The sequence below is a fragment of the Schistocerca americana genome, chromosome 1 (assembly GCF_021461395.2).
Source record: "Schistocerca americana isolate TAMUIC-IGC-003095 chromosome 1, iqSchAmer2.1, whole genome shotgun sequence".
NCBI classification, from domain to species: domain Eukaryota; kingdom Metazoa; phylum Arthropoda; class Insecta; order Orthoptera; family Acrididae; genus Schistocerca; species Schistocerca americana.
The window spans coordinates 1,113,971,863-1,113,999,227 of record NC_060119.1 but is presented as its reverse complement, the minus strand read 5'-3'; the positions used below and the strand labels follow the sequence as shown (position 1 = coordinate 1,113,999,227).

At 41.4% G+C, this 27,365-nt stretch overlaps 1 protein-coding gene across 1 annotated transcript in view; it reads left to right on the top strand.

The window, feature by feature from the left end:
• LOC124618709 (zinc finger SWIM domain-containing protein 8 homolog) overlaps positions 1 to 27,365 on the top strand; it is a 521,177-nt gene that overhangs the window by 384,036 nt on the left and 109,776 nt on the right. Inside the window, exons 4-8 of the mRNA XM_047145371.1 lie at positions 1,368 to 1,541; positions 8,345 to 8,481; positions 14,395 to 14,590; positions 18,950 to 19,189; positions 24,260 to 24,532. Coding sequence (XP_047001327.1) covers positions 1,368 to 1,541; positions 8,345 to 8,481; positions 14,395 to 14,590; positions 18,950 to 19,189; positions 24,260 to 24,532 — 1,020 coding nt within the window. The remainder of the gene's footprint in view (positions 1 to 1,367; positions 1,542 to 8,344; positions 8,482 to 14,394; positions 14,591 to 18,949; positions 19,190 to 24,259; positions 24,533 to 27,365) is intronic.

Sequence of the window (27,365 nt, the reverse complement as noted above, 5' to 3'; positions counted from 1 at the left end):
TAAATGCAGTAATGCTGCTACTTGCGCACTGCTGACACTGCTCAGCGGCGGAAGGAGACTAAGCGAAATTACACTATTCAGGTACTAAAACACGATGCTACACTCTCAAATACTATAATACGCCCGAAATTTATGAATCAAACAATGCAAGTACCAAAAACACGCAAAGAAATTAAGAATTAAACTATGTAACAAATGAGTGAGCTAGGAGTATACGACTTGCTGCTGCAGCTGCTTATCCAACGGCGGCAGGGAGCACACTGACTGCGACCAACCGACACTGGCCGTTCAAAACAAAACAGTAGACAAACGACTACGCGAATTTACACTATTCAGGTACTAAAACGCGATGCTACAACTCTCAAATACTATAATACGCTCGAAATTTATGAATTAAACAATGCAAGTACCAAAAACACACAAAGAAATTAAGAATTAAACTATGTAACAAATGAGTGAGCTAGGAGTATACGACTTGCTGCTGCAGCTGCTTATCCAACGGCGGCAGGGAGCACACTCCCTATCTTGACCTTACCTGCCTGTGTCTCAATCCTAATCCATTACATATGGAAACATTTCTATTCATCTTTCTTTCATTCACAACACCAAGTTTGCACCTGGTGGCCATAATCTGAACAAATAATTTTTCCAGCTTAAATCGGTTCCGTGTTAACACATTAGAATACCTACCAACTTTTGCTGCTATGCAATAATGACACCCCACATAGGACATTTGTGAGTTCTTGCACTTTAATTATAAACACCCAGTCTATTATAAATGTTTGTGTAGGTTACATTTTATGATTGCAAGATATTAGTAGAAAATTGGCATTTCAGTTTACTTAATGTCCAACTTTCTCATTGCCTTACTATTCGCTTGAAAAGTATAGGTGGTTTATTTAAATCATCTTCTGATGAGTTGAGTGGGAAAATGTGGTCTCTAACATCTATCCTGGGTGGAGATTGGGGAAGATTCCACCATTCATATTTTGACGTTGTCGTCTGCATGTGAAATCCGTAAGCCGCAATTGTCTGGGAGTGAGCAGGCTGCATGTTGTATGGCTGGTGGCCTCTCTAGCATCTTGGTTGTTGTAGATCTTCTTTCCATGTATTAATCACCCATGTTTTAAATTCATGGCTCTTGAAACTAGGAATATGTAAGTGTACTTTGTGCTTTGATTGCTTACCGAAAAGGTCCACATAGGTACTCGTTTTGTTGGAGGCCTTGATGTGATGTAATATATTGAAGGTTCACCAAAGCTCAACCAACTTCTGCATTGTGTTCGTAAGGTGAATGTTTGTTGTCAGCCTCTGTTGCCAGGGTGTTGAGAGCACCATAATGTAATATGTATTCTGTATATTCACAGCCCAATCAAGTGTGCCTGCGGGCTCCTGTGAGTGAGTCATTGTCACGGCTGCACAGGGACCAACTCCAGAAGTTTGCTCAGTATCTCATCAGTGAGCTGCCGCAGCAGATACTCCCGACTGCGCAAAGGCTGCTGGATGAGCTGCTGTCGTCACAACCATCAGCCATCAACAGTGTAAGTACCAGAAGGATAAGTGACTTATTTTCTTGAGAGAAACTAAATTGCAGTACCGGGTGACAATTTGATATAACTATGTTGTCAAGTGTGGTGATGCAGTTGGTGTAGAGAAAGAACTTTCATAAAAAGTAAGTGATTGGCCTAACTATACCTCATGTAGTGACACGGCCACCAGAAACACATATGTGGAAAACAAAGAGAAAAACATGGCAAAGCAGTAAAAAAAGGGGGGGGGGGGGGCAATCCAGTCACTCATATTGGAGATTGTATCAGTCTGGAGAAGACTGCAGCAGTCTTTCTCATTGCCCTGTTGTGTTTTGGTGACCGGTATCTCAGTTTTTTTCCTCTCCTTCCTCTCCTTCCTCCTCCTCCTCTTCCTCTTCCTCTTCTTCTTCTTCTTCTTCTTCTTCTTCTTCTTCTTTCAAGGAGTTGATGATTTGCTGTTCCAGTTGCAGAGGTTGTTACTTTCATTTCTTTGTCTTCCATTACATTGCTTTCCATTTGGTCTATATGATAAAACTTCTTTTGGTGTTCTTCCATTTTGCATTCTGTTCGGGTGTGAGGGACATCTTTCTTTAATTTTGTCAGTTCTGTCTTGTATTTTGAATATATTTAATTCTCTCCAGCAGATTGTCATTTTGAAATATACTTAGTTTTGTGCAGCCTTTCGCAGATCTCAGGAGTCATACTTCTGATCCCTGTTTGTTACCAAGAAGTTTAGTATACATCGCCCATGTGTCTCAGCTGTACAGCAGAACTCACACAGCCATCACTTTATAATATTTCACTCTTGTTATTTTTCTTGTACACCTAGATAATATTCTTCAGATTGTTCTGCATATGGCCTGGTACTCAGTCTGTCATAGATATCAAGATCAGCGCTGTAAATATGTCACAACCAAGATATTTTAATTGAGACACTTGTTAAGTAGGACTATTATATGAGAGTTATTTTTGTTCACAATGGATATTTAGCTTCTAAAAGCTATAGTGTAGGTCTTCTGTGCAGATACTTTAATGTTACACATCAAGAATATCTGTTGAAAATAATACACATATCTGTGAAAGTCATTGTGAGTTAGTTGAATAATAACCTGCTCTTCAGGAAACAGCATTGCATTTAGGATTATTCTTTAATTCTTTTCAATTCCTTGGCTTGCTCGGAGCTTCCATTCTCTAATTGCATTATCTATATGGATAGTAAAAAGTATAGGATATAAGCTACATCTTTTGCTTCATAATGTATAGTTTCTGTTTTTTATGTTTTGTTTGTGTGTGTGTGTGTGTGTGTGGGCGCGCGCGCGCCATGACACAAGTTTCTAATAATGTCCACAACACGAAGGTATCCTCATTTAATCATAATGTCTTGCAGGAGAGATTTTTGAGCCTGTCAAAATTGATTATAGGTCATTGTGATGTAAGTCTCAAGGTTAATTCCTCTTCTTCTCCAAATAAGTATTTTCAGAGAAAATATGCCATCTGTATTGCTTGAAGAACTAACTGCATTAAGAAACAGTCACTAATACAAAAATATCTTAAACTTTCTGGCAGAGGAACTGTAAGCCGAACCGGGACTTGAACCCAGAACCTTGCCTTTCATGAGCAATGCTCCACCAAATGAGCTATTTGGGCACAGCTCATTATAATGGTTCTCTTGCTTGAGATTTTCTTTCAAAGAGCAGGCTCAGTCAGTTGTAGGAAAGGCACATAAATAAGAAGAAATGTGATTTTTCCATCACTGTGACGTAAAATAAAATCAAGCTATTTACATATACATTCTGTTAAATTTTGCTAAGTAGAGGTAATTAAAAAGATTATTGCTTTTGTGATAACAGCATTGGTGATGAAGAATTGAAACAAAGAGAAGGCATCCAAACCAAAAATATTGTCGGCCGAGTGACTATCGACAACAAAGAGCATTATTAGCCGTGTGATATTTTTGTAGGCAGCTGTGATTGTGAATTGACTCAGGAGGGCAATCTATCTGTCACCATATGTGACTCGCATATGGGAGGGTGGAGCCAATTGAGCCCCAGTGAGCTTATGTATTGGAGGCTTACTAAGGAAATTGTAGCTCCTAGGCCCATCTGTAAATGGATGTCCTGGATTCACAATTGTGAGGATGGTAGACAACTACGCAGTGGAAGGATTACCGTGGGGAGCAGTCGCCTGAAGTTTATGCACTGTCCCTTCATGCTTGTGAGGTATGGTGTCCAATTGTCTTGATGGTTTACATAGGAAGTTGGGGGATGTCCATCTTTCTTACAGCAGGTGCAGTGTGCCCAGTGATCAGGAGAGTCGGCAGAGATTTGAGAGATGGTGAAGCACTGTTTCAGCCACTGCAAATAGATGTCTCAATCCTCTTTGGCATCATTAAAAGGCAGAAACACTGATGGGTGGTTGTCCACCTGTGAAGTGAGCTCTGCTTCCATTAATTAGGTGGGTACCCTGAAACTGCAGGTCATGCTGCAAAAATTGAATTTCCTGATGGAGCAACTCATTTTGCTGCTGCTGTGTTGTTGTTGTTGTTGCTGTTGCTGTTGTTGTTGCTGTTGTACAAATGGCTGCTGAAACTGCCGTCACAAGTATTGTTGCAGTTCGCAGAGTTGTACGAGCTTTACATCCATGGGACACTACTAATCATGTACCTAATTGGCAATCTATTGTGACCGGAATCTGACAAAGCTGTGAGTGACTGAGAATTTGTAGAAACTGGCCAAGGGGTGTCAGAAGTGGGTCGCCGAGTGTGGGCAGGAGGGCAGCAAGAAGAAAATGGTCAACAGAGACAGAATGACGGAATAACAATGTTGAACGAGTATCCAACAGCGAAAAACCTAAGGTGTAGTGACCCTTAAGATCAGAACAATGATGTGTACTGACTACAATAAAAGAACCTGGTGAAATCTCGACTGGAAACAGTCACTACATTGCTAGCTTTCTAGTATGGCTGCGAGCATTAATTGGCCAGCAAGATACATATAGCTCTGTGGCCAACAGTACAGCGGTGAGGCTAGTGCTCATTGATGTAGCAGTGCCATCTAGTGCCTTTCACAGTGTTCCATGCCCTCCAGAGAGCTTCCGAAATGGGCAGCCAGGATTCCGGAGTTTCCTGCAGCTTCTTTCGTGTAATATTTTAATTGCCTGCTGTTGGGACTAAAACACATTTTAATTTTATTTTGCAAGGCATATTAATTCTATTAGGTGAGATAGCAGAAAATGTGCTGTGGTTTGATGTACAAGTTGCTGTTATCAAGAAACTCTTTTGTGCGAAGTGGGCAAGATAGTGTCCCCCAAAGCCTTAGGGTCAAAATTAGAGAGATGATAGAGGATACTAAACTGAGCACTATGAGTCGCAAAAGCAATTATCAGAATGGAATATTTAGTTTTTCATGACATAGCAATTGTTCAAAGCAATGATTGCAAATCTTGGTGCATGCATTAAAACTTAATCCATTGACATAAGTGGACTTGGGATTCAAAATCCTTTGTTCCCATTGCTTTCATATGCTGTCAATGATAGAGATGTGATAGATACTCCAGCACTATTCTCCACATAGTTTTCCTTGGAGTGTGCATTTCACAGTTGAAGGGTGCTCATGGACGAATCTCCTATCACACAATACGTCATCATATCCTCAAATTCTACTTTGGGAACAAGTCTTTGTCCAGAACCTTGACCAACTCTGTGTCCTAAATATCCCAGTTTCTCCTACATTTCTGACCATAGCAATGTTTCTTTCAGTTATGATGACACCTGTTCTGAAATGTTTCTGTACACATTCATTTTGTTTTTCAGGTGTTGCATCTAGCACCACCTTACATAAAATGTTTTTGTAGGTCTGCTGGTTCCTGTAATGAATATTCTTCCAGTTTTACAGGCAGTTGCGAACAGTTATAAATTCCAACACATACATTACATGGATGACTGTTCATTGTTTGTTGCGGAAGCTCCACCAACGTTAGTGTGAATGTTATAAAATGTGAGCTTTTTACTAAAATGGACCTAGCACATTCAAAACTTAGCACACTCTGGAATATGCATTTCTGACCATTACTTCCTTATCTGAAAATACTCAGTTCAGGAACTTCTACCATACATATACACTCCTGGAAATTGAAATAAGAACACCGTGAATTCATTGTCCCAGGAAGGGGAAACTTTATTGACACATTCCTGGGGTCAGATACATCACATGATCACACTGACAGAACCACAGGCACATAGACACAGGCAACAGAGCATGCACAATGTCGCCACTAGCACAGTGTATATCCACCTTTCGCAGCAATGCAGGCTGCTATTCTCCCATGGAGACGATCGTAGAGATGCTGGATGTAGTCCTGTGGAACAGCTTGCCATGCCATTTCCACCTGGCGCCTCAGTTGGACCAGCGTTCGTGCTGGACATGCAGACCGCGTGAGACGACGCTTCATCCAGTCCCAAACATGCTCAATGGGGGACAGATCCGGAGATCTTGCTGGGCAGGGTAGTTGACTTACACCTTCTAGAGCACGTTGGGTGGCACGGGATACATGCGGATGTGCATTGTCCTGTTGAAACAGCAAGTTCCCTTGCCGGTCTAGGAATGGTAGAACGATGGGTTCGATGACGGTTTGGATGTACCGTGCACTATTCAGTGTCCCCTCGACGATCACCAGTGGTGTACGGCCAGTGTAGGAGATCGCTCCCCACACCATGATGCCGGGTGTTGGCCCTGTGTGCCTCGGTCGTATGCAGTCCTGATTGTGGCGCTCACCTGCACGGCGCCAAACACGCATACGACCATCATTGGCACCAAGGCAGAAGCGACTGTCATCGCTGAAGACGACACGTCTCCATTCGTCCCTCCATTCACGCCTGTCGCGACACCACTGGAGGCGGGCTGCACGATGTTGGGGTGTGAGCGGAAGACGGCCTAACGGTGTGCGGGACCGTAGCCCAGCTTCATGGAGACGGTTGCGAATGGTCCTCGCCGATACCCCAGGAGCAACAGAGACCCTAATTTGCTGGGAAGTGGCGGTGCGGTCCCCTACGGCACTGCGTAGGATCCTACGGTCTTGGCGTGCATCCATGCGTCGCTGCGGTCCGGTCCCAGGTCGACGGGCACGTGCACCTTCCGCCGACCAATGGCGACAACATCGATGTACTGTGGAGACCTCACGCCCCACGTGTTGAGCAATTCGGCGGTACGTCCACCCGGCCTCCCGCATGCCCACTATACACCCTCACTCAAAGTCCGTCAACTGCACATACGGTTCACGTCCACGCTGTCGCGGCATGCTACCAGTGTTAAAGACTGCGATGGAGCTCCGTATGCCACGGCAAACTGGCTGACACTGACGGCGGCGGTGCACAAATGCTGCGCAGCTAGCGCCATTCGACGGCCAACACCGCGGTTCCTGGTGTGTCCGCTGTGCCGTGCGTGTGATCATTGCTTGTACAGCCCTCTCGCAGTGTCCGGAGCAAGTATGGTGGGTCTGACACACCGGTGTCAATGTGTTCTTTTTTCCATTTCCAGGAGTGTAATTTTGACCATAAAGGTTTGGGACACACTGTATTCGACATCATTTCTGAATAAACATGGAGCACGTCTCATGAAGTGTCTTAGCAAGACTTTGCACCTTAAAATATATTGATATTTCGGAACTCAGTAACAGTTATTGTAGCCATTAAAGTGGTATGCTAGACTGAGATTTGAACCTGGACCTTTCAATGACAGTTTCATTTATTTAGTGAGTTCGCAGTTTCATTTACTTAGTGAGCCATTCACACACAACTCAGAACTAATATGAAAGCTTTTAATTTGTGGAAAACTTTTGTAACTTCTCACACTTCATTGCTTGCCATCATTAATGATCTAAACAAGACATAAAAACCCTTTCTTTTTTCTGCCCACCCCCCTCCCCTCCCTCCACTGCAGAGTGAAAGAGTCAGTCTGGAAATTTACCCCATGCTGTAAGTAAACCATTACACTCTCGTGAGGGCTAGTCGAGCAAGGTATGAACAGGAGCTCAGCATACAGTGGAATGCTGACAGGTAGTGGTAGATTGAAGTTTCATAAATCTTGCATGGGTTGCTCAGTTAGAAAGAGTGTTTTTGGCAAAAGACAAGTGTCTGTGTTTTGAGTACCAGTTGGACACTTGGTTCCCCTGTATAGGGGAGTTCTATATTGATGATAGCACAAGTTTTGTATTTCTATCCACCAACTTGTTTGCCACTCAATTCAAAATCATTCTCAAACGTTTTAAGGGTGTGTGGTGAGGGCATCACAGTTCTGCCCTCATTACTAATATTTAATACACTCAAGAAAGATTCGTGGTTGTATTAAAATCAGTTGTGTTAATAAAACTGGAACATAATTGGCAACTGGAACATGCGATTCCAATAAACATGCAATCAGCAGTTGTGGAAGTACTCCAAACTTTCAGAGTGGTCTAACCACTTTCTTGTGGGCAAGACTGGTGCAAAACATTTACCGGAAAAATGGGAGTTAGCGCATTAAGGAATAGGTGTTTCTAAGACAACAAGCTTTTGTGCAATGGTTGCATCTATTAAAGGAAATAAATCATAAGTGAATTGTTATTTGAAAGTATTAAGAGTAAAGTTAACAATATTTATTGTATGTTTTGTTATTCAGAGTTGTAACAATGTTACAACAGTTTGTTTGCAGTGGAGATTTTAAGTACCTTGTTAACTGTCTGCTGTTTTGTTGCATGGGAAATCATTTTCTTAATGATGTAACAAATAGTTATATCTGGCTATCTATGTGCAACATGTTCTGAAAGTTCTGTATTCATAGGTTTGTGGAGCTCCTGACCCTACTGCAGGTGCATCAGCAAATGACCAGACATCATGGTATCTAGACGAGAAGACACTTCACGACAACATCAAGAAGATTCTCATAAAATTTTGTGTGCCAGCTCCAATCGTATTCAGGTGAGGACAAAATGTTGCTGGAGTCTCAAACACAATTATGCCTTTTCTGAAGGGTACGCCCTTTGACATGCAAGGAAAATGTAATTGTCAACTTGTGGTGTTCGAAATGTAAGCAGCTTTACTTCAGATTTTCTGATTATTCTCTAACAGTGATGTATGCCGTGCGCACAAAAATCTTGTACACACCAATGAATGTGCTGTTACATTAGCCCATACATTTCAGGGTAAGTATATTCAAACACAAATAGCCAATATTGTAGGCATGTTTGCTGTTGTCAGAGGAAATTGAATGAACTGTAATGGGCTAGGATTGTAGGAACCCTTGTGTTTGAGCTTTCTGTCAGAAACAGTTCACAGATGTTACATGTGCCCAGCTCTAAACATCAGGCAGCATCAAACACAAATCATTGCTCTTGTGGGCCAAAGAACAGCCAAGTGTAACGGCCTAGACCACACCGGTATCCAGAGTGCCAGATTGCCGCAGTCAATGACCTGTGCTGGCAGAAACACCACTCACCTTGTGTCTACTTCCACGTCATTGACTTGCACGATGTGATCACTGAATTTGGAACACTGACTAGCTTTCAGGAAGCTTCTGTGGTCGTACCTACTTAGCCAGACCTCAGTCACTGGCCTGTGTTAGAGACATTATGTGTGACACAGAAACATGGCTTCTTCTGTGAAGACAGCATTGGACAGCAGGATTTAAATCCCTGGGGTAAAACAGCTGAGAGTCGAACAGCTGGCTAGTGTTGTTAGCATATGTCGGATTTTACTGAGCAGGTCATTGGCACAGCACTGCATATGTCAGCTGTCACCGTGGGACCTACTGACGCAGCATTGGAGTGGTGGTGTAACTATGACGCTGCTGCCAGAGTCCTCCAGCTGCCTGCCTGTGCTTTCCAACCATCGGTCCAGAGTTTGACTCTGGGCGACACTGTCAATTGCCGTCTTCCTGCAGCAAAGCTGTGTTCAGTGCCCCAGACTCCAGTGCTGAGTCGGTGACTATCGAGTCCACATTCTCTGTGAAAGCTGCCTGACCACCAGTTGTGTGTATGCTGCAGGCTGTTTGCTTTGCCTGCCTCATCTGCTGCACTGATAGGAAATATTACAATACAGTGTCAAGCTGTGCCAGATTTGGGGGCGCACCCAAATGATTGTCCAAATTAGATGGAATAATAAACGACCGTATTGTTCATCAATTGTCTCTCCGCAGCCAGCTATAGCCTTCTCCTGTCTCTCTCATCATGATTGAACCCAAGGATGCCCCAGGTGTGACTGAGGGAGGCGGCGCAGGGGATAGCTCACTGGACTCTCATTCATTGAGGACTGCGGTTTAAACCAATGTCTGGCCATCCTGATTTAGGTTTTCCATGATTTCCCTAAATTGCTTCGGACAAATGCTGGGATGGTTCCTTTGAAAGGACATGGCAGATTTCCTTCCCCATTCTTCCCTAATCCAATGGGACCAATGACCTCACTGTTTGGTCCCCTCTCCAAAATCAGTCAACCAACTAACCCCAGGAGGGTGTAGAACACATCCTGATAAGTGTCGAAATGGCTCCCACCACATAGTAGTGGTCTTATTGCACCCGTGACCCACTACACAAATATGGAGTGTTATGTAGATTCGTAAAGGCACCTGCACCTCATAGAAGCAGGATCATCACAGCGATATTGAGTGGAGAAAGCCCACTGTTCATTCATTGGCTGCCACCATCCTGACTTGGATCAAGGAGGAGCATTTTACAAACAAATGAGACAGCACCTGGTACTGCAGAAATTTACAGAATGGAGGAACAATTGGAAGGTGTCTTCCACCAATTTTCCATCACACACAAGCATGCAACATCCCATGAATCCTAAACTACTGACCCCCAACATTCTGTCCATTAAATGACCACCACCACCACCACCACCACCACCACCACCACTGTCAGCACCACTCCACACAATGCTATTACACAGTCAGAAATTAAGTAGAAGTGGTTTCAAGCAGAAGTGTCAGTTTGTGTGTAATGAATTTTACTGTCTATTAAATTCTTCACAACACTGAGTAGGTGATGAAAGATTTTTATGGCTATATATCTCACTCTGTTCTCTGCCACACTTAGACTGAGTGATGGATGTGTAAGAAGTTTTTGACAACCTCATCAGGAAATAAATGTGCTGGGAGGCTGTTGTCAGCATGCTCATCTATCTATAGGCTGCTGATGACAGGTTCTAGATTAAACACCACATATTATTGTTATAACATGTTCTGTGCAGTAAAGCATTGCTCCAGAATATGATGCATGAAAACATTATTGAGCAAAAATAGGAACAGCAAGTCAACTTTTTTACATTTTAGTCATCAAAGTCTAATGTTGTCCACAATGCAAAAGTTGCAGTGTTTAGACATTGAAGATACATGACACGTGACCTACAATACACAAGAATTTGAAACATTCTCTTTAGTTTAACCCTTATATACAATTTCTAGTGCAGAACTGCGTGTATTTTTTTAAATCTAACTTCAGTGAGAGTCTGTTTGCAGATGAATCATTTAATAATTTTCATCAGAGTTTTATTTACAAGGCATGTTTTGTAAGCAAGGTCCATTTGAACATAAGTACACAACGAAATGTTGTTTCAAAAAAGTAAATTTATTTTCAGATAGTACATACTTCACTCTATTTTTCGACATAATTGCTCTGTTTGTTGAAGCATGTATCATACTTCTCAACCAATTTTAAGACACCCCCTTCATAAAAACTTGCTGCCTGCTCTGATAACCAAGAGTTCATTGCTGTTTTCACATTGTCGTCATCATCATTGTAACGGTTGCCACTGAGGTGTTGTTTGAGGTGGAGGAACAGATGGTAATTGCTCGATGCAAGATCAGGACTGTAGGGTGGATGGTCTAAAGCTTCCCAGCCAAAACTGTCCAATAAATCGTGGGTCTGACCTGCAGTGTGAGGTCTTTGTATTGTCATGGAGAAGGAGAATTCCCTTTGTCAGCATGCCACATCTTTTGTTTTGAATTGCTCTGTGTAGCTTTTTCAGGTTTTGGCAGTATGCTTATGCATTGATAGTGGTTCCTTGTTGCACGAAGTCTATCAGCAAAACACCGTGCGTATCCCAAAACACCGGCGCCATGATTTTGCTCTGGGACAGAGTCTGTTTGGCCTTCACCTTTACAGGCGAGTGTGTGTGTCTCCATTCCATTCAGGCGTGATATGCGAAATACACGTTTCGTCTCCAATTACAATCTGACGCAAGAAGCCATCACCTTCTTCCTGATAACGAGTCAAGAACTTCATCGCACACTCAAATCTTTGGTTTTTGTGGTCCTCTGTTAGGAGTTTTGAGACTCAACGGGAGCACAATTTCCTAAACTTTAGGTGTTCAGAAACAATGTTGTAAAGCACTGATCTCTACACATTTGGAAATTTGCTTGAGAGACCTGTTATTGTGAAGTGCCTGTTCTCACGAATCCTCACTTCAACTGAAGCCACCAAATCATTGTAATCAAAGAAGGGTGACTGGAGCGGTCCTCATCGTGGACTTTGTGATGGTCATCTTTGAATTCTCTTATCCACATACGCACTTTGCTTTCACTCATAACAGTATCACCGTACACTTCGCAAATCTGTTGATGAATATCTGCAGCAGACAAGTTCCTTGCAGACAAAAACCATATTGGTGAGTGAACCTCACACGTGGCGGGCGAGTTGATAGTCTTAAACGTTTTGAAAGCACAAAACAGAACCATACAGGTTAGCTACAGAGCTGAAACTGAGCACAGTTGTCCCCGAGGCATGCTGGTACACGACGCCTGTGCCCGTTGCGGTATGTGCACAAACTACTAGTGTCTATAACAAAACAGACCTTACTTAAAAAACATGCCTTGTACATTTCCAAGCATTGAAGTTTCTCTATTAGGCTTCATTATAATACTGTATTTACCCGAATATAAGATGACCCCCACCTCTCACCCCCATTTATAAAAATGAGGCTCCTCGAGAAAAAATTATTTTTACATATTCTGACTAATAAAAATAACAAATTTTTTTATTGACATGAAGAACAAACCTAAAAAAATACATGTTCGAAACTTTCGCCATTTGTTGATTGAATGATTCACATTGATTTGTGAATCATTTTCTTTTCTACCCTTTTTGCTTACTAACCCTGTCATCTGTGGTATCACCATTTTCAATCATCATCATCACCCCAGTAGTAAAACTGTGAGAGTTCAATCTTCGTTGTCACAAATATTAGGCTGTTTCTTCTGAATACGTTGCAATTTCTGAGGTTGTGGTTGCAGTGAACTGAGAACACAGCTGTTCCCCCCACCATCTCAGCCTGAATTCATTTCTGATTTTGCTCTTACCCTGACATGAAAATGTTACAATGTCTGTCACTTCTAAACATATCATCTGGCCACCACTATCTCATAGGCTGCATAGAACCAGCAGCTAACATACGCCCTTTTGTTCCCGTTATATGTCATGGCAGGCTTTGACAACATTGCAGCACAAAACATGTAAGTATGCCACTGGTCCTTATCTAGACTCTTGCCTTCCCAAGCAGAAATGGATACTGTTGAGTATTTGTCCAATTGTAAAATCTGTTCAGTTCTGACTACACGTGAATTTCGGTAAACTGAAGCTTATTCCCATTGTTGATAATACAGTGTTAATTTGCTGCTGCCTCATTACTCCCCTCCCCACACTTATCCTAGTTCTCCATGAAGCTGGTGTCACTGGTCCCCTTCCAAACCTCTCGTACTGCTGTGCTTGAGCAACTGTGGAACACAGACTGCAATTTCTTCTAGGGTGCAAGTCGTATGTAACCACAGCAACTAATACATAAATAAAACATTACAATCATAATTCCGTCCAGTTAACGAACTTTTGCTCATCCAGTGATCTGCTGATGTCTGTTGGTACTATATCCACAACAGGTCTTGCTGCTGTAATTTATTCTTGCAATAACAAATACAGTCAATGTAATATGATTTATTCCATTTATTAAACACTTCACTCTGGATTAAGTTTCCTTCTCATTTCATCTGAATATCACCATCATGCTCTATACCTGATTAAAAGCTGGTAGCATTTTAATCTGGTTTTCTAATACATGAACAGCAACCAAATTTCTCACTTGCAATCCACTTAGTAAATTGTTACTGTCTCACGTAACCAAATAAAATATTGTTCTAGGTTCTGAATCAAGAATGTCTTTTGAAGGTTAACATTTTCGCTTTTGAGTGTTGCCTTTATTTAAAAAATGGGATTAATGTTTGTATACATTATAGATACATGTATGAAAACTTTGTTTGCAAACTTTTTCAAATACAACAAAGAGTTCATAAGATTATAGAATTTAATGCTAGTTCTGCTTGTGTTTCACAGAATTGTCAAATTCCAAGCAGAGAAATAGATTATTGTAGTGGCTAGTTCGTAGTTTCTTGCGTATCCTTTTGTATTGGCATCACGCAAGTCAAATGTCGCACGATTGTTCGATAATGTGTTAATGTCGATAATGCATTAAGCGCTTCGGTGTATTGGAAAACCTTGAGTCTGTTCAAATGCAAGTATCATTTGCCCAGCCCTGCTCTTCAGAATTCTTCAGAATAAATCTGTACGTGAGCTCAATAGCTGAAGTTTCACCCATAAATATGAGTGTGCACCTATATACCATATTAAGCAATGTAAAAATGTTTATGTTGGCAGCAATAGGGGTAAATACAGTACTTGCTCATTACCGCCGTTCATCAAGGAGAATTGTTTTGGCTCAATGGATATTTCAGATCATTTATATACAATATGTGTTAATGTTCCCATCATTAGATGTTTTATCCTTAGCTTATTCATATTGTGCCTTATGTCTCTCTTTCTCTCCCCCTCTCTCTCTTCTCTATGCCAGTGACGTGAACTACTTGAGCACTACAGCTCCTCCGGCAGCAGCAGAATGGAGCAGCCTGCTGCGGCCACTCAGAGGTCGCGAGCCCGAGGGGATGTGGAACCTGCTGTCGATTGTTCGGGAGATGTTCAAGAGGAATGACCGCAATGCTATCCCGTTGCTCGAAATTATAACTGAGGAGTGTGTTGCATGTGAACAGGTTTGTTTCTGTAAATATTAGGATGTTGCATGTGTTTTTGTGTCTTGGTGCGGCATCACCACAGATGTTGGCTGCATGGATTGGTCATAACAGAAACAACAGGGAGAAAAATTGGTCTCTCTGTTAAACATTGTTGTTTCACAGTCACAGCACTTTTAACAGCATTTGTCTTGACAGCATTAAAGTAACCCACTAGGTCCTGAATTAGCAGTAGGTCACAGCATTTAGTCATGAAAATTTGGGTCATATTTTATTTTTGTCATTCTAGATGTGTTAACAAGATTATAGATAATGCAAGAGATCATGAACAAAAAATATTTTTATAAATGCAAATGGGCATGTTCTACAGAGAAAGTGTAGGTTTTTGTTTTTCATTTATAAATATGTAGTTGTCCTACCAAGCAGTCAGTATTGGTAGAGTCTGTTTACGTGATAAAAACATTGCTTTTCATTTGTAAAATGTATTCGTGTAAAGATGTCCACTGGGGTGTCTTTTTCTCCACCATTACCTCTGATGTTAGCTTGGATTTGAGAGTCTTAACAATTTCTACGAGGGCAACCTGATAAATTTCAATTCCTTAAGCCTGCTGGCAAATAAGTTGAAGTTACTATGGGTGTATGGCAGAGAATTTTCAATTTCAGGGTCAGTGAAAGCATTTTGTGCCTCTTATTCTGAAACTGAAAATTCTCTTGGAAATAAATCAGTCACAGATTTCACAGCTTGAAAATGATCATTATAAAAACCCCATCTCATTAGGACAGGTTCAAGTGGCAACACTAGGTTTGGCAGCAGTTCTGTTTACAATAACACACAGTGGGGGCTTCAAGGAACACTTTCTTGGTGTATGAAATTGTTTTATTTACTTCTGGATAGCTGCCGTACACTTCTTCGGTGATATATTGCAGTTCATGGGTCAGATAGATGAAGTGAATTAGTTGTGGATAGAATATGCATAGTGCAGATACTGTCTTCATCATGTAGGCCTCATAATCCAAATAGATAACAAGAATTTTTTTGTTGAGGTGTCTAAGGTCACAGCACACTTGGATTGTCCATTCACAAAACAAGCTACAGTTGAATGATTTCTACAAGCCAACACTTTTGTAGGAAATCCAGAATGGCTGTGACAGTTCTTCCCTGTTGAGTTTGCCAGCAGTGAGACTACCCAATGAAATGATCACAAATGTCTGTTGCTTCATCGCCACACACTTTTCAGGGCCTCCTGACACAAAAAATCTAAATACTTTTTGCTTAACGTTGATTCATCAGCAATCCGTTGCACATGGTGCTTTTGTAGGAACATGCAACATTCAAGCTCATGGAAGTTTGTACCATGGAGTGTTCACAGCAGTGATAGCAGTGCACGTATGGAAAAAAAATCATTTGTGGAGTCTGGAGTATTTTGCATCTATGTCAATAATATTCACTTCTTAGGCAGTAGCAAAGCTTTGTTTTTTGTGTATGTGCACGTCATAACGTATATGTTGCTGAAGTTGAGACTCGTAACAATATTATGAAAAGGGTAGTTGCTAGTCACCATGTAGCGAAGATGCTGATTTGCAGATAGGCACAACAAAGACATGTCAGCGTCTCTGCTATATTGTGAGTAAGAATGATCCTTTTCGTAATATTGTTACATTCCATCCTGGATTTTCCATCATTTGAAGTTGAGGCTTAATATGGCACCCGATCTGCTTATTACATAGTGGACATAGAACAGTATCCCCATCAGTAACGAAGGTGTTATCCACAGTAACTCAAGAACTTGATTTAGATGCTAATTTTAATACAGCAGTTGACATTGTTAACACAAAACAGTTGTGAATTGTTGGAAAGTCCTATTTGGTGAACTTTTCTTGGTGCACACACTCACTAGATCTGAAAGAGTCGAAGTTGTTAGTAGTCAGAAAACTGTGGTTGTTAGTATTTAATTGGCCCAACTGCCTATGTCAACTGCACAATAAGCTATTTACTGCACACAAAAATGGCTCCTACAAGGCTACACACAGTATTGTTGTATCTGCTTTGATTTTTGAGAACTGAAATTCTGAATCTCAGAAAATTAAACAGAAACGTGTTTTTCGTAATCCAACTCTGTGAAATTAAAAATTTTTTATTTCATTTTATTTTTAGAGATAATTTACTTCCTGTCTTCAAGTTTTATGGTAGGTCAGTTTTAAATATTTTTCTGAGAGTATGATTTACTGAGGGTGTGTGGAAATATGAAGGCGGGTAAAAAGGGAATACCATATTTACTCGAATCTAAGCCGCACTCGAGTCTAAGCTGCACCTGAAAAATGAGACTCAAAATCAAGGAAAAAAAAATCCCGAATCTAAGCCGCACCTGAAATTTGAGACTCGAAGTTCAAGGAGAGAGAAAAGTTTTAGGCCGCACCTCCAAATAGAAACAAAGTTGGTCCATTGTAATATGAGACACAGTTTAGGTCAAATGAATGACGATACAGCTACAGTAGTTTGGTTCCAGTCGTAAGCTTAGCAGTTAAGCTTTACCAGGTAGCCATTGCTATGCATCAGGCGCTCCGCCCCTATTTACACAGGTTCCCTTTCTTTTTCACGTGCTTCGTCTGGTTTGAATTGACTGCTTATTTTTCTTTGATCTGATAAGTGCCGTTCTCTTTGTTATAGGTGTTTACGTCACTCTAAGCTGAAAATGCGTTACTGTACTGTGTCATGCATTGTTTGTCGAATTCTGATAATGAGTGTTTACGACCTGTCGCCGCTCGCGGCATGGCTTGCTTTTGTGCGCGTTTCCGCCGCTTACAATTAAAAAAAAAAGAGAGGAATTGTCTCATAAGCGAAACAATGGCAAGAGACTGCTATTTGTTCTTACTTACATTGCTGCTTTCTTTGATAATGATTAACAAGAACCAAATAATAGACTGCGTGATAGATGATGATCTGAACGAGAGTTTAGCGAAAATTTTTCTCCGTTTGAAAATCTTTGCAGATGCCTCTTTAGTATATTACATTCTGCACAGAAATTAGAGTCATCTTAGATTTAAAAATCTAGTCAATTGCCGTGCTTCATTTCTGAATGTATCACTATAAGGCATAAGAATAATACGAATATAAACATGACATGATATGTATATTCTTCCGCGTTTGCTGTTGTCTCACTCTAGTTTCCTAGTTTATTAGGCAGACAGTATTTAAATGAGATAGCAGCAAACACGAAAGAATACATGGCAACATGTTTATATTCGTATTATTCTTATGGTGCAGAGAATACTGCATGTGATTTACAATCCATAAAAGTTCCTATTAGCAACCACCTCTTCTCACAGGTAGAAAAGAATTCAGAACGTAGAGTTGGCCATATTGACAAACATCCCAAACAGTCTTGCAAGTCGGATATTTGTAGTACATTGAAATGAAATGCTGCTACATTCGAAGATGAACAATACGGAATTTATATTTACTTCGTTGGATAATGTATGAAAATGCAGTGGCCGAAACTCGGGGCGGAGAAAAAAAGCTCGTCTTCCACCTCTCTCTCTCTCTCTCTCTCTCTCTCTCTCTCTCTCTCTCTCTCTCTCTCCTCTCTACCCCCCCCCCCCTTTTTTTTTTTACTGATGCAGAGGTTTTGGCGCCAGTATTTATCTTTGTATTTGTGCATGCAAAGCATGCCTGTGTAGCGCTGCGTACATTCGACGGCAGAAGTTAGTTGTGGCGCCACCTACCAACATTTCTCAGAACTTTCTCTTACTTTGCACTCGATTCTAAGCCGCAGGCGGTTTTTTGGATTACGAAAACCGGAAAAAAGTGAGGCTTAGATTCGAGTAAATATGGTATGTAACTTTATGTAGCGTAAAGATAAAATATGTAAAAACATGTATTATGGTGTAATATACAAAAATATATAACCATAAAATTAAATGTATGAACTCTGCCAATAATATTCTGGAGTTGTCAACAGGTATATAAACAAGACTGTAGTTTTGCTTGGGTATTTATTTATATTCTCCTCCACGTGCCTCCTCACAACCTGCCCTCCTTCCACCTGCCACATTACACTCTGTCTTCCACCTCACACCTCTTCCACCTTCCTACTCCCACCTTCTTCCTTCTTCATGTGCGGACTACCTCTCTCCATCTTCCACAGGCTTCCTGCACCTCCCCTTATGTATATCAAATTTGTTTGTGAAAGCTTGGCAGTATTTTTTAATTTTATTTTTAATTTTTATTTTTTTTAACCTGCCGCCCACCTAGCACCACAGTTAGACCAAATTTATGGCATCATAATAATGTATCCATCATAAATTTAATTACTGTTCAGCAGTTTGGAATGAATTTCATTAGTATGGACTCAACTGATTGGCATGCTTGTGCTATTTCAGATTCTTGTGTGGTGGTTCAATACAAAAGTAGCACTCCACAATGGAAGTTCGGGGCACGGAGGAGGAAAACATGGCAGTGTGAACAGTAATAGTCACACATCCCAGCATGCATGTTCTTCACTGTGCGATGAAATTGTCATTCTCTGGAGGTTGGCAGCTCTCAACCCTGGGCTGTCTCCTGAAGAGAGGCAACTGCTTCATGGACAGTTCTCAGACTGGCATCTCAAGATTATTGAAAAGGTCAGTATGGGAATTCTTTCACCTTGCTTGGAGTTCTGGTAGAGGAACTAGGCTAAGCTTTCAATTCTGTGTGTTTATCTTAAGAAGTCAACCCTGGCAAATTGCTATACTTTGATTTAAATAACTTCATGATTGAATTTTCAGTGAATCAAGTGATAGAAGCAACTGCCTGCTACTCTTGTTTCCCAACAGTGAGTCCACTAAGTGTGGTATCTGCATGCGTACTGTGTGGTTGAGCAGTGTAAGGTGTGAGTGAGTTGCCGTAATGAGGTTGGGCCAGGTAATCAGACTTGGTGTTGCACAGAGAACCCGAGCTATTGCTGGGTGCAGTAAGCATCTGAGAAAGGAGGGGGTAGTGCAGGGTGCTTGGCATGTGAAATGGCTCAGTGACTTGGAAATATCCTGTGGTAGGGGTGTGTGTGCCACCACATGCTTGAGGAAGCAAGGCAAGATGGCCCAGGAACTGAGTAACACTAAAAATGTTTACAGAATCATCAACAAAAGATAAACAATACAGGCATGTGACACATGCTGAGTAGCACTATGTGTTACGTATGGGATAAACCAAATATCTATTATTGTCAACGAATAAGTCAATATTAATAAATTATTTTACGAATAATCAGAAGGAGAGTGCAGAAACCACAATTTCTCCGGGTGTAAACTATTGCTTATCGTCAGCATGAGCATGATGATGGTGAATTTCATGAATGATGGTAAAGTTGCAAGTTGTTGTGCGTTGAGCAAGTTAGTGGTCAGGTGACCAAGGTTTATAATAGGCTTACAAGCCAGAGCTGTGGATGTTTTGTTGATATACTGTTGAACTGGCAAGGTGTTTGGAAGGTAATATGTGGCTACAGATGCACTTGGGTTTAAGTGTGGTTGTAATGATAGTAGTGGCTTAGAAATGCATTGTAATGAAAGTCCACAAGAATTGTTTTTTTATATTTCTTCTTTGTTGATAACGGTTTCAAGTATGACCCATTTTTACCTATGTATAATCCAGCTGTTAGATATATTGTCTGTGTGTTTTGTCATTGATGAAAATCAATATGATACATAATAGTTCATTTAGGATGTTGTTTGGATATGTGTGGATTTCTATTTCCTCCAAGATGCTCATGTAGCTTCCTTTTTCTGACCTATGAAGAATGGAAAGATTAGTGCTTATATCTACTGCAGTGCATTCATTTTCTCAAAGATTAATACTACATGTGGAGAGGTTGTTTTCACGTTTGTATCTTGTAGTAAATTTTTGTCCTGTTCATCCAAATAAGCTCTAATCTTTCCATTCTTCCTTGAGCAGAAGAAGAAAGGTACATCAGCTACTTGGAGGAAATAGAAATCATTCTTATTGGTGACAGGTAATTCAGAACAAAAGACAATCCTGAATTTTAAGTATGACGCAAGTCAATTTTTTGTCAAAGATTAAAAATTTGAAATCAAACCAATCTCTGACTCACAGGTCGATAATTTAATGACTATGCGCATACACAAACATCAAAAAAAGTTCTGGATCACCTCGGTTCCGAGAGTTCTGGAACCTGTATAGAAAATTGTAATAGAGGTCAACATAAACATCATTTCCGCCCTGTTTATTGCTCATTAACACTGCACAGTGCATGTTGTACCACCATACAGTGCGACCTTCAGAGGTGATGGTCCAGATTGCTGTACACAACATTACCTCTAATACCCAGTAGCATGTCCTCTTGCATTGAAGCATGCCTGTATTCGTCGTGGCATACTATCCACAAGTTCATCAAGGCACTGTTGGTCCTGGCTGTCCCACTTTGCAACGACGATTCGGCGTAGATTCCTCAGAATGGTTGGTGGGTCACATCATCAATAAACAGCCCTTTTCAGTCTATCCCTGGCATGTTCGATAGGGTTCATATCTGGAGAACATGCTCGCCACTCTAGTCGAGCAATGTTGTTCTCCTGACTGAAGTAATTCACAAGATGTGCATGATGGGTGCACGAATTGTCGTATACGGAGGTGAATGCCTCACCAATATGCTGCCATTATGGTTGCACTATCGGTCGGAGAATGGCATTCATGTATCGTACAGCCATTACGGCACCTTCCTTGACCACCAGTGGTGTATGTTGGCCCCACATAATGCTACCCCAAAACAGCAGGGAAACTCCACCTTGCTGCACTTGCTGGACAGTGTGTCCGAGGCGTTCAGCCTGACCGAGTTGCCTCCAAACACATCTCCGACTGTTGTCTGGTTGAAGGCATACGCAACACTCATTGCGGAAGAGAACGTGATGCCAATCCTGAGCGATCCATTCGGTGTGTTGTTGGGCCCATCTGTACCGCGCTGAATGGTGTCATGGTTGCAAAGATGGACCTCACCATGGATGTCAGGAGTGAAGTCTCGCACTATGCAGCCTATTTTCAACATGGTGGAGTTGCTGCCAGGGTTTACACCGAGCCATAATCCATAGGTAGTGGTCATCCACTGTAGTAGTAGCCCTTGGGCGGCTTGAGCGAGGCATGTCATTGACAGTTTCTGTCTCTGTATAGCTCCTCCACGTCCGAACAACATCGCTTTGATTCACTGCAACAAGCCTGGACACTTCCCTTGTTGAGAGCTCTTCCTGTCACAAAGTAACAATGCGGACATGATCGAACTGCGGTGTTGACCGTCTAGGCATGGTTGAACTACAGATAACACGAGCTGCGTGCCTCCTTCCTGGTGGAAAGACTGGAACTAATAGACTGTCGGACCCCATCCGTCTAGTAGGCACTGCTTCTGCATGGTTGTTACTTTTTTGGGCAGGTTTAGTGACATCTCCAAACAGTCAAAGGGGCTGCGTCTGTGATACAATATCCACAGTCAACGTCTGTCTTCAGGAGTTCTGGGAAGCAGGGTGATTCAAAACTTTTTTCATGTGTGTATATAACTTTAAAAATATGAATGTAATAGAGGGAAACATTCCACGTGGGAAAAATATATCTAAAAACAGAGATGATGTGACTTACCAAAGGAAAGCGCTGGCAGGTCGATAGACACACTAACAAACACAAACACACACACACAAAATTCAAGCTTTCGCAACCAACGGTTGCTTCGTTAGGAAAGAGGGAAGGAGAGGGGAAGACGAAAGGATGTGGGTTTTAAGGAAGAGGGTAAGGAGTCATTCCAATCCCGGGAGCGGAAAGACTTACCTTAGGGGGAAAAAAGGACAGATATACACTCTACGGTAAGTCTTTCCGCTCCCGGGATTGGAATGACTCCTTACCCTCTCCCTTAAAACCCACATCCTTTCATCTTCCCCTCTCCTTCCCTCTTTCCTGATGAAGCAACCGTTGATTGCGAAAGCTTGAATTTTGTGTGTATGTTTGTGTTTGTTTGTGTGTGTCTATCGACCTGCCAGCACTTTTGTTTGGTAAGTCACATCATATTTGTTTTTAGATATATAACTTGAAAAATAGCTACATATATGAGAGTATATTTGTATATAAATCTGTATCTGCATTCAACTTGACTCAGACACTGAAATATTTTGATGTAAAACATTTTGGGACTTAATTTTGGAACTGTGCATGCTGGTGAACTTAGTCGCAGGTTGGTTACCAGTGGCAGAATAATTATGATCACATTAAATCTGTTAATGTTTAAAGACTTGCATGCTACTGTTGAACTTTGTGACTATCGCAGTATATTTTTTGTTGTTTTGTTGCTCTGCTTAGGCATTTAGTGTTATTTTCAAACTTGTGTGTGTGTGATTATTTGAATAAACACGTGGTCAAGGCTAGCTTATCTGTTGGAGTCCACATTATTATCCCAAAGGATATTCTCTTAATATTAATAATCTCAATCAGTAAATTGATTTTGAATTATATCAATATCGGTCATGGTAATTACGATGCTTCATAAATAATCCATGCTTCTATAAGGGGGCAAATCAGCAGTGCGTTACAGAACACCTTTGGATCATATGAGCCACACTAAAATATAAGGTTGTGTTCTTGCCTTTGCTGGTTACATAGCAACGAATTGTTGTTGACTGATCATTAATTTCACATTAATGTTACCCAAGCCACAGCAAAGTTGCAACGTTGATTACCTTATGGAGCTTGGGTGGCTGCACACTAACACTGACCCCCACCATTTCAGCCTGTCAATCACAAAGTTATTTTATCCATGTTGTATAATGTACATATAGTGTTATTTTTTATATGAATATAATAGAGGGAAACATTCCACGCAGGAAAAATATATCTAAAAACAAAGATGATGTGACTTACCATACGAAAGCGCTGGCAGGTCGATAGACACACAAACAAACACAATCACACACACAAAATTCTAGCTTTCACAACCAACGGTTGCTTCATCAGGAAAGAGGGAAGGAGAGGGAAAGACGAAAGGATGTGGGTTTTAAGGGAGAGGGTAAGGAGTCATTCCAATCCCGGGAGCGGAAAGACTTACCTTAGGGGGAAAAAAGGACAGGTATACACTCGCGCACACACACTCATATCCATCCGCACATACACAGACACAGACACAAGTAGACATTCAGTGGAGTACTTTTATAGTTTATGGAGTTCTTTGAGAAATACTGAATTATTTGTATTGAGTCTCGTCAAAATTTTATTTTACTCATATTTTAAAGTATCTTTTCAGTTGCTTGTGTCTGTGTATGTGCGGATGGATATGAGTGTGTGTGCGAGTGTATACCTGTCCTTTTTTCCCCCTAAGGTAAGTCTTTCCACTCCCGTGATTGGAATGACTCCTTACCCTCTCCCTTAAAACCCACATCCTTTCGTCTTTCCCTCTCCTTCCCTCTTTCCTGATGAAGCAACCGTTGGTTGCGAAAGCTAGAATTTTGTGTGTGATTGTGTTTGTTTGTGTGTCTATCGACCTGCCAGCGCTTTCGTATGGTAAGTCACATCATCTTTGTTTTTAGATATAGTGTTATTTTGATAGAAACGGAATCAAATCTCTTGTTAGTAACAGAGGACTGGACCAAATGGTTGTTGTGCTGATCGTGCATTGTTAGGGTTGTGTAGCTGAGAAGTTGCTGCAGTAGATTCCATTGTTTATGTTGTTGCAGGTAACAAAGAGCCGTGGTGCTGCACTGGCAGGCCCGCAAGGTCTGACAGGAAGTGGGCCAGGGACCCACAACAGAAATGCCAACAGCTTCCGCAATGATGTGGAAATATTCTCTGGCTTCAAGCCGGCCATTGAAGCATGCTACCTGGATTGGGATGATTACCCTCTGCCTGGCATCACATACCAGGGGGGCGTCAGCCTCTTCTACAGGTGTCCCTTCACGTGCTTCAGGCATGCTGGAGACCAGTCTCGCTCTGACCATGTTGTCAACCAGGTTAGTTCATGCAGTTGGATGTTAATAAGGAATTACTAGCCATAAAGTTTCCAGTCCCGTTACAGAGACAGCACATAACATTTGTAGAATTGTATATATTGCAGAACTATTTAGATTGTCAGAAAATGTGCCATTCTTCTATTGACAGGACTCATTAAAACTTATAGGGAACAAATTTTTGAGGTAGGTTGATGATTTTATATTTTTGTACAAAAAGGGAACTTATCTAGCCTTTTCTCAGTTGCCGTTGGCAAAGTCTTTTAACATAGCAACTGCTTTCAAACCGGAATGTAACTTACTGTTGGTAACATACTATGATTTGCATTAGTGTTCCAACTTTGGCCTTGCCATGCACGTTATTTTTTCTGGCTCTGGAGTGACATTCCATAGAATACTTAGTCATTATCAGCTATGGTGTTTTGTTGACCAATGAAAGCTTGATAAACTGTGTCACACCCCAGTCATTAATAACACACAAACTTGCATGTCTGTTTACTGTGTTCTCCAGCATTTTCATTTTGATGTACTGTTCACTTTCAACCAGACACATGGCCATGCCCACTAAAGCACCCTAGTACAGTGATGCTTGGCCCCAAGTCCTGATGATTGAAAAAATTATTATCTCAATTTGACTGGCAAGAGGAGGAGAAACGGCAGTGTACAGTTCCTAATTAATCTTTCTAATTATCATTGCTTTTAATAATTTCATTAATTAAATCGCAGCTTTCTCCAGTGCTTTGTGGAGAGAGGTGATTTGGCCCTGCTGATCACCACAATGGGATATTAAGTTCTCTGGACATTGTAGTTCTCTCCTCCTTGTTTTCTTCCTTTCCATACTTGCCGATACTCTAAATTACACTCCTGAAGCACTCATCACTGCTCTCCTCACTATTGCAATTACTCTCATCCATCAATTTAGAGTCCCTACCTCAAAACTTAATTTTATTTTTTGATTGGAGACATCATCTTATGACAATGCCAGGTCACAGAATTCCCTAAGAAGATCCTGAAATACAAGCCAAATGGGAAAAGAGATGTTGGATATTGGAGGACCATGAGAAAGATGGGAATGATTTTGTTTGAGAGTTCAGAGCAGGCAATTTGAAAGGAAAGTGGTGGTGGTGGTGGTGGTGGTGGTGGTGGTGGGTGGGTGGGTGGGTGGGTGGGTGGGTGGGTGGGTGGGTGGTTGGTGGTGAATGTTATTCATTAGTCAGACCTGAGGTAGCAGTTTTTACACTTCACAGTAATAATTGGTAGCATTTAATGCATTTAAACACTTCATGCAGTGTAACAATGAACCGAGTCTCACCAAACATGATGATGAGAGCATTGTCTCTCAACACAAAGTGTATTTTGTGAAGTACTATTAGAATGTGTTGAATACTACCAATTATTACTCATAGTCTTATTCTGGTTATACTTCAGGCAGTGCTCAGTGACATCTGATTAATTGAGCTATTTAGTGTAGGGCATTGTCTTAATTGCTAGAATCTTTCTTCAACTATTCTTACAGTCTGCCACACATGCAATTTGCCACATTTATACAGAATTTAATAAACATGCTACACGTGATTGCCAGAGACTGATAGTTTTTAATATTATGATCTGAACCTTTAGATGGCAACATATTACTTTGGGTGCCATGTTTCTGTATGAGACTTGATATTTTTGAGGGTTGACCCACAAAGTTCAGATAAGGAATCTGGCTCAGTAGCCAAATCCAGTTCATCCCTCAGTTGGTTCTGTCATTTCATTTTTTCATCACTTGGCATTTTTCACATAAATAAATACTGTCAGAGGTGAAAGAAGTCAAAAGTTGCACCATCATTTGGAATCCATGTTAGGCTGTAGATGCTCTGATGAATGACTGAGCAAGTCAGTTCAGATATCAGAGTAGGCATTGGCATATCACGTGCAACATGACCATCCTTAGTTAGCACTGTAGTAATTAAACCAACCTTTGGGTTGAGGGTGTTTTTATTTTAGTTCAGATAAATCAGCCTTGCTTTTTAGGTGTCTCGTTTGTTTTCTTTCACAAGCATTGTTAATTCCTACTACAACACGGGCTTGATTTGTCAGTTTGAGTACCTACTCCTTTAGAAACCTGTTCATAATAGTTGTTGTTCGTTTGTTGAATATAGTGTGAGGCCAGTGGACCAAGTTCCTTGGCAAGGTATCTTTGTGAAAAACAATGATGGATTAACGTCGGGCATTTCAGGTTACTCAATTTTCGTGGCTCTGCCTTTGATCGTGTACACCTTCTGGGTTACAGGACTGGAGTAGTTGGTGGTGGGAGGGTGCATGGGACAGGTTTTACACCGGGGGCGGTTACAAGGGTAGGAGCCAGAGGGTAGGGAAGGTGGTTTGGGGATTTCATAGGGATGAACTAATAGGTTACGAAGGTTAGGTGGACGGCGGAAAGACACTCTTGGTGGAGTGGGGAGGATTTCATGAAGGATGGATCTCATTTCTGGGCAGGATTTGAGGAAGTCGTATCCCTGCTGGAGAGCCACATTCAGAATCTGATCCAGTCTCGGAAAGTATCCTGTCACAAGTGGGGCACTTTTGTGGTTCTTCTGTGGGAGGTTCTGGGTTTGAGAGGATGAGGAAGTGGCTCTGGTTATTTGCTTCTGTACCAGGTCGGGAGGGTAGTTGCGGGATGCGAAAGCTGTTGTCAGGTTGTTGGTGTAATGCTTCAGGGATTCCGGACTGGAGCAGATTCGTTTGCCACGAAGACCTAGGCTGTAGGGAAGGGACCGTTTGATGTGGAATGGGTGGCAGCTGTCGTAATGGAGGTACTGCTGCTTGTTGGTGGGTTTGATGTGGACGGACG